The sequence below is a fragment of the Pimephales promelas genome, chromosome 9 (genome assembly GCF_988280905.1).
Source record: "Pimephales promelas chromosome 9, fPimPro1.hap1.1, whole genome shotgun sequence".
NCBI lineage: Eukaryota > Metazoa > Chordata > Actinopteri > Cypriniformes > Leuciscidae > Pimephales > Pimephales promelas.
This window is the reverse complement of record NC_142777.1, coordinates 21,688,621-21,703,917: the sequence shown is the minus strand read 5'-3', so window position 1 is coordinate 21,703,917 and position 15,297 is coordinate 21,688,621. Positions and strand designations below refer to the sequence as shown.

The 15,297-nt window shown below is 37.7% G+C and overlaps 1 protein-coding gene across 1 annotated transcript in view; it reads left to right on the top strand.

Annotated features, from left to right (window-relative positions):
* The first annotated feature begins 4,949 nt into the window (after nucleotides 1-4,949).
* The window catches only part of gpc3 (glypican 3), a 143,648-nt gene continuing 133,300 nt past the window's right edge, over nucleotides 4,950-15,297 (top strand). The window contains exons 1-2 of the mRNA XM_039665703.2: nucleotides 4,950-5,458; nucleotides 14,971-15,132. Of these exons, the coding sequence (XP_039521637.2) occupies nucleotides 5,302-5,458; nucleotides 14,971-15,132 (319 nt within the window). The 5' untranslated portion in view covers nucleotides 4,950-5,301. The remainder of the gene's footprint in view (nucleotides 5,459-14,970; nucleotides 15,133-15,297) is intronic.

Below are 15,297 nucleotides of genomic sequence, written 5' to 3'. Positions count from 1 at the left end.
GTTTGCTCTGCTTTAACATGTCCAACTTGTAGAATTTATAATCTGTTAAGGGAATATAGTTTTCACAATGTTGCAACTGTGATGTTAGCCATTGTTTCTAAAATTTTGTTTGAACTTTGACTTCTAATGGCACAATGAAGTAGAAAATTTAGTAGAAAGCTTAGATGCCTAAATAATATTAAAATGCATTATATTCTATGTAAACAAGTAGCTTAACTGTTAAGGTTATTACTTTATTGCAGTTATCAACCAAATTTGCAAGTGTGGATGGCACCACAAAAGCAAACTAATCTCAGAGTATTCATGCCCTGCATGGGAGCCCGCCAAAACAGTTCATAGGCTACTTCAACCCCCCTTAATGTTCAATTAATCCAAAACTACACCCTTGAATAATTGGATTTTATATTGCCACTGTGTGCACTAATGCCAAAGCAAATTAAAGAAAATGTTATCTGGAAACATTTATTTCATATCAAGTTATTTATTTTGTTCACCCACTTGCCTAAACAAATTTTTCAATTATTTTCAGATGCATCACTCTTCATAACGCATGTAGCCTAATTCCAAATTAACATGTTTATATTATAATCATATAGAATGGTAACACTTTACAATTAATTTAAATGATCTACTTTAACTAAGAATGAACAATACATCTACAGCACTTATTAATCCTAGTTCGTTAATTTCAGTATGGAAATCAAATGTTGTATTTGTTTGCTATATGCCCCCATACATACAAACGATGAACAACTAGATGTGTATTAACTTGTATTAACAAAGATTAATAAACTAACAAATGATCTAGGCTAAATCTGAAAAATAATCTGTCAACCAATTTGAAATTGCACTGTATTTTGTTTTTAATGAAAGAAATGTTATAGCAACAACATAAAAATACATTTACATTCAACTTTTCCAAAAAGAACATTCATTAAAAAATAGGCTAATTTAACAAACACTTTTTATTCTAATCAACAGTGTTTCAATTGCTTTATTCTTCTTTAATAGTTTTATAATTCTATGTGCTTTGTTATAATAACGACAATAAATAGACAGACTAGCACTCAGTCCATTGATGTGAAAGTGGTGGTAAATGGGATATGGAGAGCGGATGTGTGAGTTGTGGTGGGAGGATTGAGTGAGTTGAGGAAGAGGAGGAGGAGGCTCGCGAGGCTCATCATCATCATCATCACATGACGAGATGTTCGCGCCTCTTTCGTAAACCTTCCCCAACCTGATGATCCAAAACAACTCGGAGGTTATACGCGCTAGTTTAACTGCTGCGGAGGCATTAAAAGCGTCCGATTATTTCTCGTCGTGACCAGGGTTCACGCGTGGGTTTGAGCTGTGGTGAGAGATGATTGTGGAAACTTTGAGATTGTGACAGTGTTTGTTGGTGGGACAGGCTTTGTGTGTGTTTGTGTGTGTGTGTGTGTGTGTGTGTGTGTGTGTGTGTGTGTGTGTGTAGCAGCTGAGGAGCTAACAGACAATGTAACCTTAGGAGATGGATCAATTAATGGACTCTTGAACGCTTAGATATATTTGGAGGTTTGTTTGTCTTAACTAAGCACATGTAAGTGAAATTCGTTTTTAAAATACCGGTAATGAGACTTACATTTTCTTGCGACTGTATCAAAGAAATCTGTGTGATTATCAAAGTAACAGATAGCGTTAATTCGTTATAACCGTTTTTGGAATGGAAATTAAACCATACTTACGTCTGCCTTTAACTTTAACGTTACACGATTTTATTTAACCCGTTTTACAAACAGTTTGTGTAACTTAACTTTATCGTGTTTTGGGTTAATCTGGACCCTGGTTAAAATGTATTTAGAGTTTAATAATTTAAGTTTGAAGATTAAAACCGGTTTTATCCGTGTATTTTTAGTTTTTATATCAAACCCATATTTGAAAGTAGGCTACTGTTGAGTTTCACGTGGCTCTGCAACCCTTTTCCATAGCAAGGGCCATTCTATCTAAACTCAAACTCAGGTGAGAAACTATAACGTTAGTTGTTGGATTAAACTAGTCTTGAGTTGTGGAAAAATAAGCTATCGTTATAGGCGCCCGTCGTTTAACGTTAATCCTCTAAAATCTGCTCACTTAGGTTAACTCAGTTTTGTTGTTATCGTCAGCTTATAGATCCTATGAGTTCGTTTCCTGTTGAAAACACATACCCAAATTATGTAATAAACAAACTTTTCAGATGCTTTGGCTTTAATTTTAGCGTAATAAGCGCTCTATCGTTAAAAAGTTTGCTGCCGATTAAACGACAGCCTGTGTCGTTGAAAGGAGAGCTCGTGAGCCACACAAGCAGAAGATCGGGCACCGACCTCTCGAGGCCTAGTTAATGTTTGCAGATTCGAGCTCTTTCAGTCTCACAGGCGAATATTCATCATTCAGGTTTTTTTTTTGTTCATTTCTGGACGCGCGTGATTTCGAAATATGCTGTAATGCGGCGTTTTGCTCCATTTTTTTAATTTACGTTTTTACAATCTATAATATTGCTATAAATGCAGTATTTAGACAACACAAGTTGAAGAAAACAATTTTTAAGGTGACTTGGGTTTTAAGTGGACTCTTTAGGGAGTAGACGTTCGTCAATTAGCTCGTATAACAGTAGTGAAGAACTTTCAAGAAGTTGTACTTGTCTTCAGTTTAAGATCCTCCATTTTGAGAGACCCAACTCGAGCGAAAGCGCGCCAAGCACGAGAATCACTGACGTTAAGTCAGACTACAAACGGACTGTGAAGAATTATACTAAAATGGCATGATACCTTAATTAACTTGCAACCTGCAGTCATACATTTTACCTTAACCATTTAGAATTTAATTAATTGTTCAGAAAACTAGCTAAAATGAAGTTGAAACGACAGAAATGACTAGTTAAATAGATTTTTACAGTAATTGAAACCTTTGTATTTTGCTGGTGTATTTGAATTGATTCATTTGGACCAGCCATTTATGTTTTAATTCTTAAACTATGGAAGCATACTATAAAAAGATTAATCTTTTTATTTTTCTTCCTAGGTGTTATGAAAATGGATCGTTAATGAATGGTGGAGTTCAGGTCCTTCAAGGAAAAACAACTTTGTATTAATATTGCCCTCCTGTTAAGGTGCATCTTGTGTAGTTAGTGAAGTAGTCTAGTATCTACTGCGCTTGATGCTCCTTTTGGCAGGAGTAGCTTTATAATCAGCATGTGGATGCAAAACCCAACGTCATTCATCATTAGTAAGTTCTGTACATGCAGTTCCTGCTCTACTTTGACATTACTATGCTATTAATCACACTGTGATGTATGTGTGTGTATTTTTTTATTTTTCAATGTTCTTTACGAGTTTGTCCTGGCAGTTCCAAAGTGCTCACAGTGCAGGTAGTTCCAGTAAATCTACTGCAATGTTTGCACTTCTAGTATTGCCGGTCGCCTTCTGGCTGTCACTCTGGAGTTTCTGCAGCTTATGGAAAAGCCCTGTTATGTGGGGTGAGTTTTGCAGGATTGCATCCAGCCTTATTACAACATGCTGTGCAAATCCATGCAAAACTCGTTACACCAGGGACAAACTTCTATAACTGACTTGTCTACATCTCAAGATGATGTTTACAACCATTCTATATTGCATGTATGCCTAGTTAGTTTTTCTCAATTGATTTGACCTCCCCCCTCCCTAAAATCAATGTTCAAATCTTGAAAAAATTAGCTTATTGTTAACATCTAATTTGAATTTAAACAAATTGCATCTGTTTTGGCAGGTGTGCAAAAGAGTATAAGTACAATTTGCACAATACTAAATGCACATGGCTTGATTAAAACGGAGTTCTTAGTGAAATTGTCTTCACAACTTCTAAACAGTCTTTCATTGTGTGAGCCATCACATGCAAAACAACTCATAAATATTTATGACATGGAATGTTTGTAATGTTTGCTAAATATGCAAACAGCCTGCCATTGTAATAAATAGGATACACAATTTATCAATCAACCAATATAGTAAATAACTATGGAGTCTGCTGACAGCTCGATCACTATCATACATTTGTATTTATACAGTACACTTATTTTTGTACATTTACATTTAATCATTTGGCAGATGCTTTTGTCCTTACAAATGAGAAGAGCAATAGAGACAATTTAACTAGCAATAGGACAACAATATGCAAGTGCAAATGACAAAAATACTTCAATTTTTTTATTGTGCCATTGGGCAGTTTACTGACACAATAACTGGGGTTTGAAGCATGAATTAAATGTTTTGGGTGAGTTCCTGCATTTTGCAGTCATGCAACATTAGGCAATGTTGGGAATGTTCGAAAAATCTGCCAAAGTGATTGAGAGAAACTGTAATAAGGGAAAAAACTTTTTTTAATATAGATAAATGAAAAGAGATACATTATTGTATATTACAACGTATTTTTATAATATAGTTGTTTGTTTATACTACCAGTGGCATTTGCATGCAAATATTTGTCTTGCTGTTTTCGGGTGGATGACTTTGCAATTTTAATGGTGGCGAAAAACTTCAATAAAAATTGCACGGTATCCATCTGTAATCCGCCAGATTCCGTTACCTGCACCCCCCCCCCCCACCCCCATACACTTTTAATGTTATGTAAATTCTCAATAAAATTTGGAAGCCATATTCTACCTTTGCTCGCATTTTGATTGCACCCATCTGGTAGTGACTACGTAACAATCTCCTTTACCCACACCAGGTGGCAGCAGACACTTGGAAATGACAAATGTGTTTGTTTGCTCATCATTTTGAAAATGTATTTTTTTTGGACAAGTAATATAGATATTATTAGAAAATATAATCTCTTGCCGTTATTTTCTCATTACACCTTTTAACAAATTAAATTAGGTGAAGATGTCCATTTGATTGGAGTGGTATGTGCGCGTGACCGATTCATAACGCGCCTCCTGTCGTCATAACCATAACTTAAATATCAATGAAATTGAGTTTAATATTCAATAGCAAACGGTAGTCTTCTGTAGTCGGTTCCTTTGAATAATGCAAGAATCGTGAATTCGCGCAGTCCCTTCTTATGCAGGGAAATCTGGGCTTGATTTGTGCGCATGAAGTTTGTCTGTTAATGAGGTGGAGATGAAGAGCTCCTCCACAGGGCTCTCCTCACACTCACTCACTTCAGCGATGCTGCCGCTGAGTCCACAGCATCGCTTTCTGCTCACTTCAAGCAACGCAGATCGTTCCTGCTCACTTCCTTTGCGTTTGTAACCAGACCCGTCTCCAGGAAGCCTAGCTTCTACTTCAGGTGGTTCTATCATTCGGATTAATAATGCCTGGACTGAAGTTGAACGGAGTCCTGATTCTGTGCGCCCTGATGCTGCCTTTCTCTCGGCCGAACAGTCAGATGCTGGACTGTCGCGAAGTGCGTTCATCCTTTCAGTTTTTGTACCCGGGGATGAAATGGACCCCAGACACGCCAGTCTCAGGTAGAACGAGCTATCGGCGTCATCATAGTTGATTCAACTTTGTGTGATTTTAAAATCTCCTGTAATCTTTCAAAAACACGATGTCTAAAAGTTTTACCTGTTGTTTAGTAAGACTTGTGGACTATTTTTAAAAACATGACGGGTTATATGCCTATCCGCGTTATGTTTGTAAACATATTAATCATAACATTAAACTGTATTCGGTGCGCTAAGTAGCCTACTCTAAATGAGAATTATTATTGTTAGTTTCATACGCCTTCCCATAGTTTAAATGTAAATTAAAAATCTTTAAATTATGTATATTTATATTTATATATTTGCTAGATGTTCTTATAGTAGCTTAACTATTACTGCACTGTAAAAAATATTGCTGGTTTAACTTTAAAAAGTAAGTAACCTGGTTGCCTTAAAATTTTAAGTTGATTGAACTGGAAAAAGTGAGTTAATACAATGAAGGAGATTAATTTAATCATCAACTAAATAAATTATTTAAGTTGATTTGACAAAAGAAAACATGTTGTGATAACAAATCTTGAAAATATATATATGTTTTTTTTTGTTTTGTTTTTTTTACAGTGTGGTACCAAATTGTGCATTTTTTTTTTGCTATTGAACTCTTTATGGATCTTTATTCAACACCAATAATTCACCTTAGTAGTTGGCTATATATGTATTCCGGCTTTTGCTAATAACTGGCCCATAGCTTTACTAGTACTTCTACAATTCTATTTATGTTACGTCTGCATCTACTGTAGCCCATTTTGTGTGGTAGCCTATAATTTTCACTCTGCGGGATGTGAGAGGATCTATCAGTAGGTTTGAAGATGTAATAAGTGTCCTGACTGGATTGTCATCTTCAGCTATGAGGAGTCTCTTCAGAAGTAGCCCAGAGCTGTAAATGTATTTCTCTTAGCCATAAAGTGTGAATTACCTGTCATGCTGGAGAAGGCGAATTGTGTTGGTGTGTGTATTGAGGTTGCTACATTTCCCAACGGAGAGCTGAGGAGTTGGATGAGTTGAGATGAATGACAGGATGGATGGCTGAATCTCTGCATGACGTCTATCCTTAGCTGCTTGAAGCTTTAATTCTGTCTCAATTGGAGGCTGGGGTGGAAACACGAAAAGTGGAGTTTGTTTGGCCCTAACAACAAAAATTCTGCTGAAAGGAATCTAGCTTTTCCCCAGTGACTGCATTTTGTTATCAGGCTGCTTTATGTGCAAGTATCATCGTTCCACCCCCCCCGTGGTAGCAAATGCCTCAAAAAGAACAATAGACACATTTATATCTCTATTCCAGTCACTCTCTCTTTGATTAAAAGTTTTGCATTTTAAAATGCCAAGCAAGTCCATTTAAAAGCATTATTTATTTATTTAATTGGAATAATTTGAAACCAGTCTTTCTAATTCCATGTGATTCGACTTGCAGGTGAATGAGTGTAAACTTGAGTGATCCCCTATGGTTCAGCTGCTTTCAGGAGATACAAAGTGACCTTCCCATAGTTCCATTTAATCAGAGGTTCTGTTCGTTTTTGCAGACTTTGCATTTGCAATTTAAATGGATTGCAATTGGGTTAAGGACAAGGAACAGATTGATATTCAGTCATTTGCCTCAGAGGAATTTGAACACATTTTAACCTTTAACAGAGTTTAAGAAAAGTAACAAAGGGATTGCTTTGCATATCTTATTGGACTGGAAGAACCTTCATCCACTAGGCTATCTGGTATACATTAAATGACATAAGCTGCTGCCATTGTTATGAAAACTTAAGAAATGAAAGTCATGTATGTGTTGTGCAGTGCCCTGCAGTTTTCAGATGATTTTCTTTGAAAGCATTTTGGGTCGGTTGTGCTCTTCGTGAGTAGCTGCTAAGGGATTTTATGTCCTGATTGGTACAATCCTGCTGTAAAAGCTTTTTTGAAGCCCTAGTTTAGAAACCTAAACATTGTTCTTCAGAGAAGGGACTAACTTTGATATTTTTTTTCTTTTCTTTTGGAAGTGTGCCGCAGGCCTGATAATCCCAGCGGCACCAGGCTCTGGACTTTATGCCTGGTGCAGCAATTAGTGGTGCGGCGAAGCCTTTGGCTTTATTCATTTTGATTCATTATATGAACCGATACCACGCGGCTCCAGCATATGTAGCCAGAAACCTTAATTGGGTGTCCTTGTATTATGTCAGACTATGAAAGAACGTGAGGTTAATTGTTTGCCCCCTTGTTTGGTATTGATTTATGTGTTGGCTAAATGCATCTTAGGGACATACTTGCTTAGAATAATGTCATAAAAGATGCGTGAGAGAAGAAACTGCGATTTAATAACTTTTCCCTTTATAGACGTAACGTCCTAGATAGAGTCCAATCATTACATTTAATAATAGCAACATTTGATTTTTACATTTTTTTGTTAAACCTTTCCATTCATACGCAAAGAGCATTTAGAAAAAAGAGCTGTCCAATAATGGAGCACCTATTCCGAACCCAATGCACGTTGCTGGCCTTGAAGTGGCAAATGAATGTAGACAACCTTAATGTTAATTGGAAATGGGAATGACCGTGGGCCGTATAGTGTAGCTGTCACCTTAGTGATTTTATTTATTCCCCTGAGAGTTTCATTCAGTCTCGCAGTCCGCTTGCAGATTTGATTTCGCATCTCATGTTCTGAGTTCCTGCATGTCTGGTTTAGTTCCCAAAAGTTTGCAGATCTCTTCACTTACTGCTTTGCAGAAATGTGCACTCCTTTTGGTCTGTTTCTCATATTGTAAATGCGGCATTCACCTTCAAAGACCCCTTTTTCTGAAGCACAGAACAGGCAGCTGCATCCGTAACCCCGGGTTTGAACTTTGTGCTCGTGGTGAAATTTGGGTTGATGTTTGATGGAGGCAACTGCTGTTTCTGTTCAGCTACCAAATGTGATCTCTTTTGGCATGTGTGAGTGGGATGAAAAGAAGAAGATCTGAAGCATGTGCAGGAGAGGGATGGACGAACATTAGAGGAAAGAGAAGATGTGATGACTGATGTATCGATGGTGGAATACAAGGATGCCAAGCCGAAACACAGCCTGCAGGAAGATTGAACTGAATTAATCATACCGCATGTAATGCTAGGGGGGCACAAGACCAAAAAAGCCAACAGGAGGTTCTACCCTTCTCGTCTCCGCTGGCACGTCTTTACCGATCGAAATTTTTGATATCTCTCTCCCTCGCCATCTCGCCCCCAGAGGAAGAACTGAATGTCAAAGCACAATATAGACAGCTGACTCTCTTTGTAGTCTCAAAGGCACCTTTACACTTAGATGCTCGTACATTCGTTACCTCAGTTTGACATTTTGATGTGCCATCCCCTTCAAATATTTTATTAGATAATGAGCACTCAAATAAGGATGACAGTTGTTGAATTCATGAGTTGAATGGTTTGGTGTTGTCTCTTTGGTTTGAGTAATGATGGGTCCAGTGGGTTGAATTCAAAGTGAAGTCAGAGTCCATCTCTCAGCAGTCTCTCTGATCAAAATGAAATGAGAGGGAGCTGCATTCCCGTCAGTTGGTACTCACGGATGAGATCCAGCTAATGAAGTGCCACTGACCTCCCTCAAGAGCTTGTGTTATAGGCTGTTAAGGGGCTTCTGTGCTGCTTGTTTTAATGGCAAAATGCATTATAGAGACACTTGTTCACCCCATCAAAGGCTAGATCCTCTGTGCAGACAGTATTGTTTTTTCCAATTATCGGGAGCAAGTCCTCGTAGAAATTAGGACTACCCTGCTGAGCATGGCGTCTTATTTCAGTTTGATGTTTGGTCATTTGGGTGCTCCTATATTGTCAGGAAACAGAAGTGCAAAAATATTGCAAAAATTATTTGCACTTTAGGGGAAATGGATTACTTTGTTGTTTCAGGGATATACGAAGGTATTTTATCCAACACAGTCTCATGAAAGTGCATATCTATATAATTATTAAATCTTTGTTTACCGATTGATTAATTTTATGTATAGTAATGACTTCATATTTTGAAAACTTAAAGGATCTAACATTTTTCGCAGTATAATATCAAGTCCTTAAGAGACCTTAGTATAGTGTCAAGGGGCATTAGACAGTACCTGGGGCAGTGAGTACCTTCATATTTTGATAAATGCCCACACACTTTCTGTAATTATGAGATAATGGCTTAGGTCAATGTCTCTGGCAGTCTATTTAAAGTTGAAGGTGAGGGATCACATGCCCACAAGCCATGAAAGTTTCTACTAATGACTATGGTCAGACTTTCCATTAAACAACATATCTTGGATTTTCCTGAGCTGATTGTAACCGAGGAACACAGTGCGTTTTTGCCAGCCGAAGGCTTTCATTGTGCTTTTATTTACTTTATCTTTCCCAAACTGAATCTTACCCTTGTGTGCTCCATGCTGTGGAAGTCTGTGGTACTTTCTCTCATTAAATATTTCCAACGGCACTGTAAGACAACAGACGGCTTTGCTTTAGTCCATTAACTCTCCTGCCTTCTTTGCAGAGGAGCCCAATTCATAATCATATACTTCATATACTTTCATCAGCCCGTTTACTTTCCACTTCTTTTAATTGATGTCTTTGAATCAAGTCTAAAAAGAAATGTCATAATTCATGTGTTGTTGCTCTATAATTCATGCTTCTAATAACATCCTTTTAACATTTTTCTGTATTTTAACGCAGCATGTTTTCCCCACAGCCCCCATTAAACTTGCATGCTGATAGCTTTATAAATGGTTCTTAAGATCGCTCTTATGCATGCATCTGGCTGCGCTCTGTGTCTTCAGGCTTGTTAAGGAGGAGCGTGAGGCTGAAATGTGTACACAGAACTCACCAAGCATCCGTCGGAGCCGTCTTTTTCATCTGGGCTCCGGCAGGGATGCTTACACGCCGGAGACCTTTGAGCAAGGCTGCAGGAGGGATTCAGGCATTTCTAGAAATTTTAGTTGATAAGGACGGAAGTGAGTGTGTCATGACTTGAATATGGAAGAAGTCAGGTCTATGTAGACTAGAGTAACTAAATGCTCTCCAATGGGTCAGTGGTAAAGATGTATATTGCAATACACAATTCATGACATTTCGAACTAACTAATAACTAACAATTATATATAAACAATTATTCAAAATTTAAAGTAATCATTGTGATACAAGTGTCCGGATATCGTAATGATTAAAAAAGTTTGATTGTATCTATCAGTGGTCCTTTACAAGTTATAGTCTTTTATGTTTTAGAAAAAGGTCAATAAATCTCTTAAAATATCAGATAATTTGACATTTTTATGACATAACCAGGCATTAAAATGACATAAGTAAATGTTTTATGAATTATGTTGTTTATGACATTTGTTCTGGTTTTAAATATCATGTTGCAACCTCCAAAAAACATTACGATATTTTCGAAAAATTCTTTACGTATTTAAAAATCAAAACCACATAACGGAAACGTGTATTCATGCTTTTTAAACTAGATCTTACGAAGGGGGCCTCTTATGCACTTTTCCAAAGTCTTGATTTTGGTTTTTTTAGCTCCAGTCGTTTTTTTTAGCTCCATCTTGTTACAGGCAGCTCGCTCACTCGTAACATTGTGTTTTAATGGTGCGTGTACTTTTTAAATAACCATAACTTGCTCAATTTTCTACCGATTTTCAAATGGTTTGGTTTCTTATAAACGTCAGAGATGTAGTTATGACACCGCATACTTATGATAAATAAGTGTATAAATAAATAATAAGGCAGCATTATAGCCACGTTAATAACGTTTGTAAGAAACCAAACCGTTTGTAAATCTGTCACGATTTCAACGAGATAAGAGTATTTGTGTTCGTGCTGATCACTCATCTTACATCAGGAACCACAGAGCCCGCCAGAAAGCTTGCCTGTGACAAGATGGCCGCGGGTGATGACGATAGAGGCTCCGCCGTAAGACATCTAGCCTTTATCATGGATATCTATGGTTGCAGCACCTCTATTCCTAGTCTGTCAGTAACGCTCTATTTACATCCTGTCTCTATACAGCCACTCCTTCCGAAAAGCTCAGTGTGCTCCAATTGGACGGCTAGTCCAGTGTGATGTGATTGGTCAACTGCTTTGAGCGTTTATAGGACACCATTTACATAATAGGACCCCTTTAAAATATTTTCCTTTATCTTGGACATTCTAATTTATTAACCTTGACTAAATGAGTGTAAATCTATTGAATGAACTGGCTTAATGTCTGTGTGAGTGGTCCTATAGGGACCTGTGAATGTTGAAAACCGCCTCTGTAGATCATGAAACAAACAAATGAGGTCTTTTCAGAATATTTCTTCTGCAGACCGAGGGACCTAGATTTTTTTTCTTTTCAAACAAATGTTTTTTGTTACATTTCCCAAAGACAAACAATCTAATCAGCCGTATTTATGAGCAGTCTTTAGTTAGAGACTGTGATGTAATATTTGTTTATTCTTCTCTGCTGGGAGCAATCTCCCTTCTGTAAAGTCCTTCACTTTTCCCTGACAGCTCACAACTTCTCTAATAAAGTACATTTATCATCTGCAAACAGCAGACGTGCCGATGAAATTGTCTGTTTTGCTGAAGATAATTACTAAATCTGTCTGAGTTCTTTCTCCTTTCATACCTGCTCTCCTCTGCCAGCTCTCCTCCTCCCCTCTACTCGCCACGCTATTGACAGCTTAATAAATTTGCCTAGGAATCTGAAATTAGCTCGATCGTATCTGTCGCCGGTCCTTTGCAAGTATTGATTTTGGATATTAAGCCTGTCGGTGTTCATATGAAAGGTGTCATCTATACGATATGGCAGGTTTGCCCATAATTTCTTGTTTCATATCCGTATTGCTGTGCTGCTGAAGTGTGATCAGAAAGTGTGGGGTTTTTTTTTTCATGCCGTTGTTGGTTTTTGATATCATGTGATGCTAATGGGTTTATTTACCCATTCTTAACAGGCGCTGTGAGCTTAGTAGATCAGCTTTTTTTTCCCTTTTCCCCAAGGCAATTTCTTTGACATTTTGTCTTCACATTTTCATATGGGATTTAAAATTTGGCAGCACTTAATAGACCATGGAAGAGATTAAAATGCAGGAGATTTAAGTTATTTCAATCAACAAACTTGTAAAGTACATTTTTACAAAAATGACTGTGAGCACATCATGCAAATCGCGAAAACGCCCATTTCCATAACCTATATAATTGGTGAAAAAAGTATGAGGTGAGTAGTATATCCGAATTCGCAGTATCTGTAAAACAGTAGGCAAAAAGTAGCTGAATTACTATATTCGGCGAGATTCTGAAGTTTGAATGGATCTAATGAACACTTTATTATCCCATAAGGCCACGGGAGAGGATTTATGAATGGCAGTGAAGCAACCCAACTGACCCTGAAGGTCACAAGACTGTGACAATGTGGCAGATGTAGTATGCCCAAATTTCATTCATAATACACAGATTCATACTGTATAGAACGTATGTTTTTAATGGTCAAAAAGGAAGTAGGTAGGCTACATATTATACAGTATGTGATTTGGGAAGCAGCAATTAGCATCCAAATCGGAATTGACTGGTTTTGCTGTGTTTTGGTCTGAATAGTAGCTAGTTACTGACGAGTATTTCAGTTCAATATTGCAAGTGTGAGAGCCATTAACAGGCCATTTGGCTCCAGTGTTTGTTTTAAAAACGGAACCGGTTATCTGTTCCAAACCCTAATAATGACTATACCTGACTGAATTTGAATGCAGGTACATTAACAATGTTCTTTACCACCATTTTCAGTTCTATCTGTTGCTGTTCACTGGAAAACATGTTCTTGAGGTCTCCTCCATGAGGAAGTGTGATCTGAGAGCATCAGACTGTAAATGCTCACTCTTTTATATTTGTACCTTGTCCCTTTTAATCTGACGCTCCATGATAGTTATGACAGTATTCAAAAGTGCAGCAAAAAGCCTTCCTTAAACAGAGCAATGACACTTTCGTTTCTGCCCAGATTGTGTCATGCCCTCTTTTTCTCCTACCCCATCATCATCTCCCATGTCTGTGTGAACTGGAGCATTGGGACTCCTCTGAAGTTTGTTTACAGCAATATCAATCAAACTAGTGCCACCTCCACACCCTCAGGTAGCACACACACACACACACACACACACACACACACACAAACACACACGCACACACACACACACGCACACACACACACACACACACACACACTTACACTTCATTTGGCTCTAAAAACGCTGCTCTAAGTTGCATGAGATGATAGAATGACTGAGAACAAAGTTGTATGCAAGATGCTCTTTCAAAATAATAATAGAATTGAAAATTTGAAAGGGCTGAAGCTTCGTGGAGTGTAAGTTCTCTCGTTGCATGTGTAATCGCAAGATAATTGGGCACATTTCCAAATGTGTATCCGAAGCCCCAGGGAAAACTTTTGCAATAATCTCACTGATTTTCACAGCAGCTGTTTCCTAGTCCTGCTTCACATGCAGAGAGGTCTGTTTGACTGGAATGCAATGGAATCCCACAATGCAATCTGCCCGAAACAATCCTTTTCATGTGTTATTCAACGTTTGAAAGTTTTGGAAGAGGAGATGTGGGATTGTGTGGGGGGGTTTTTTCTAGTTCAGTGGGAAATCATTTGCGATTCTCAAAGTAACATTTAAAGTGTGAGGAGAATTGATGTTTTATGCTAATTTATGAAAAGAGCTAATAAATTAATAAATGAAAATGAACTTGTGTAAGATTTAGGCCATGTCCAATTGACAGAAAATATATATTAAATCCTCCTAGCCCGTAACACAGGGAACTTCATCAGGCATTGGTCATTTTTCTTTTCTGTATCCTTGATGTTTGATTCAGAAGAGATCAGATAGCATTGCTCTCTTTCCTTTCCCACAGGGCATTAACATTTTTAAATCATTATTCATATGTGAGCCAAGAACTGAAGAACCTTCTTCCAGGGAACGTATTTCTCAGTAGGCTTTTTTTTCTCCCAGCAAATCCAATTATGGCTCTTTGATAGATAACCTTCAAACCTCGATTCCAGTATAACAGGTGTCAACAAATCACCCGTCACCTCTACAATCACGTCATCCCTCTAAACAAGATGGCCATGTCTCTTTCATCCAATCGTGGGGAGTTTTACTGCTTCAGATTTTAAATGGACAAGTTTTGCATAGTAGTAGTCTCTTGGGGTCTGTCTTTACTGAGATTTCTCCCTGATTATCTTGTTTTCCTTTTAATGAGTGTTTATTCTGTGCTAATCAGTTTAGCATTAGTCCAGAAGATGAAATGCAATGCACAGACATTTAAAAAACACGTTTCAATGAAGTTGCAGGTATTCATTTTGTTGCATTATTTGAGATGTGAATAAATAATGTGCTCTAAAACAAACCATTTTCTGCAGCTCTCTCTGATGCTTGACTTACAAAGCAAACACGCTTTTAGATGGAATTTATAAAGTGCTGCATGTTTTTACTTATTTATTGCAATTCCTGTAACAAATCTTGTGTCTCTCTCCTATTCTTCAGGCTCAGATCTGCAGGTGTGCCAGCCGAAAGGCCTGACTTGCTGTTCCCGCAAAATGGAGGAGCGCTACCTGCTCATTGCCAAACAGAATATGGAGTCAAGTCTCCAGTCCACCAGCGCTCAGCTCAAAGTTCTCATCATTCAGAATGCTGCCCTCTTTCAAGGTGAGTCTATGCAACCAAAAAATGACTAATAAACACCACCGATTCATGAAACTTAATTCCTGAACTTTAACTGTTTGCAAAGTCATTTTTGCATAGATTGTCGCAATGAGACAATTTAGTTCTGCTTATGTTTCAAAGCATGTGTAAAGGTGTGGTCACATTAGT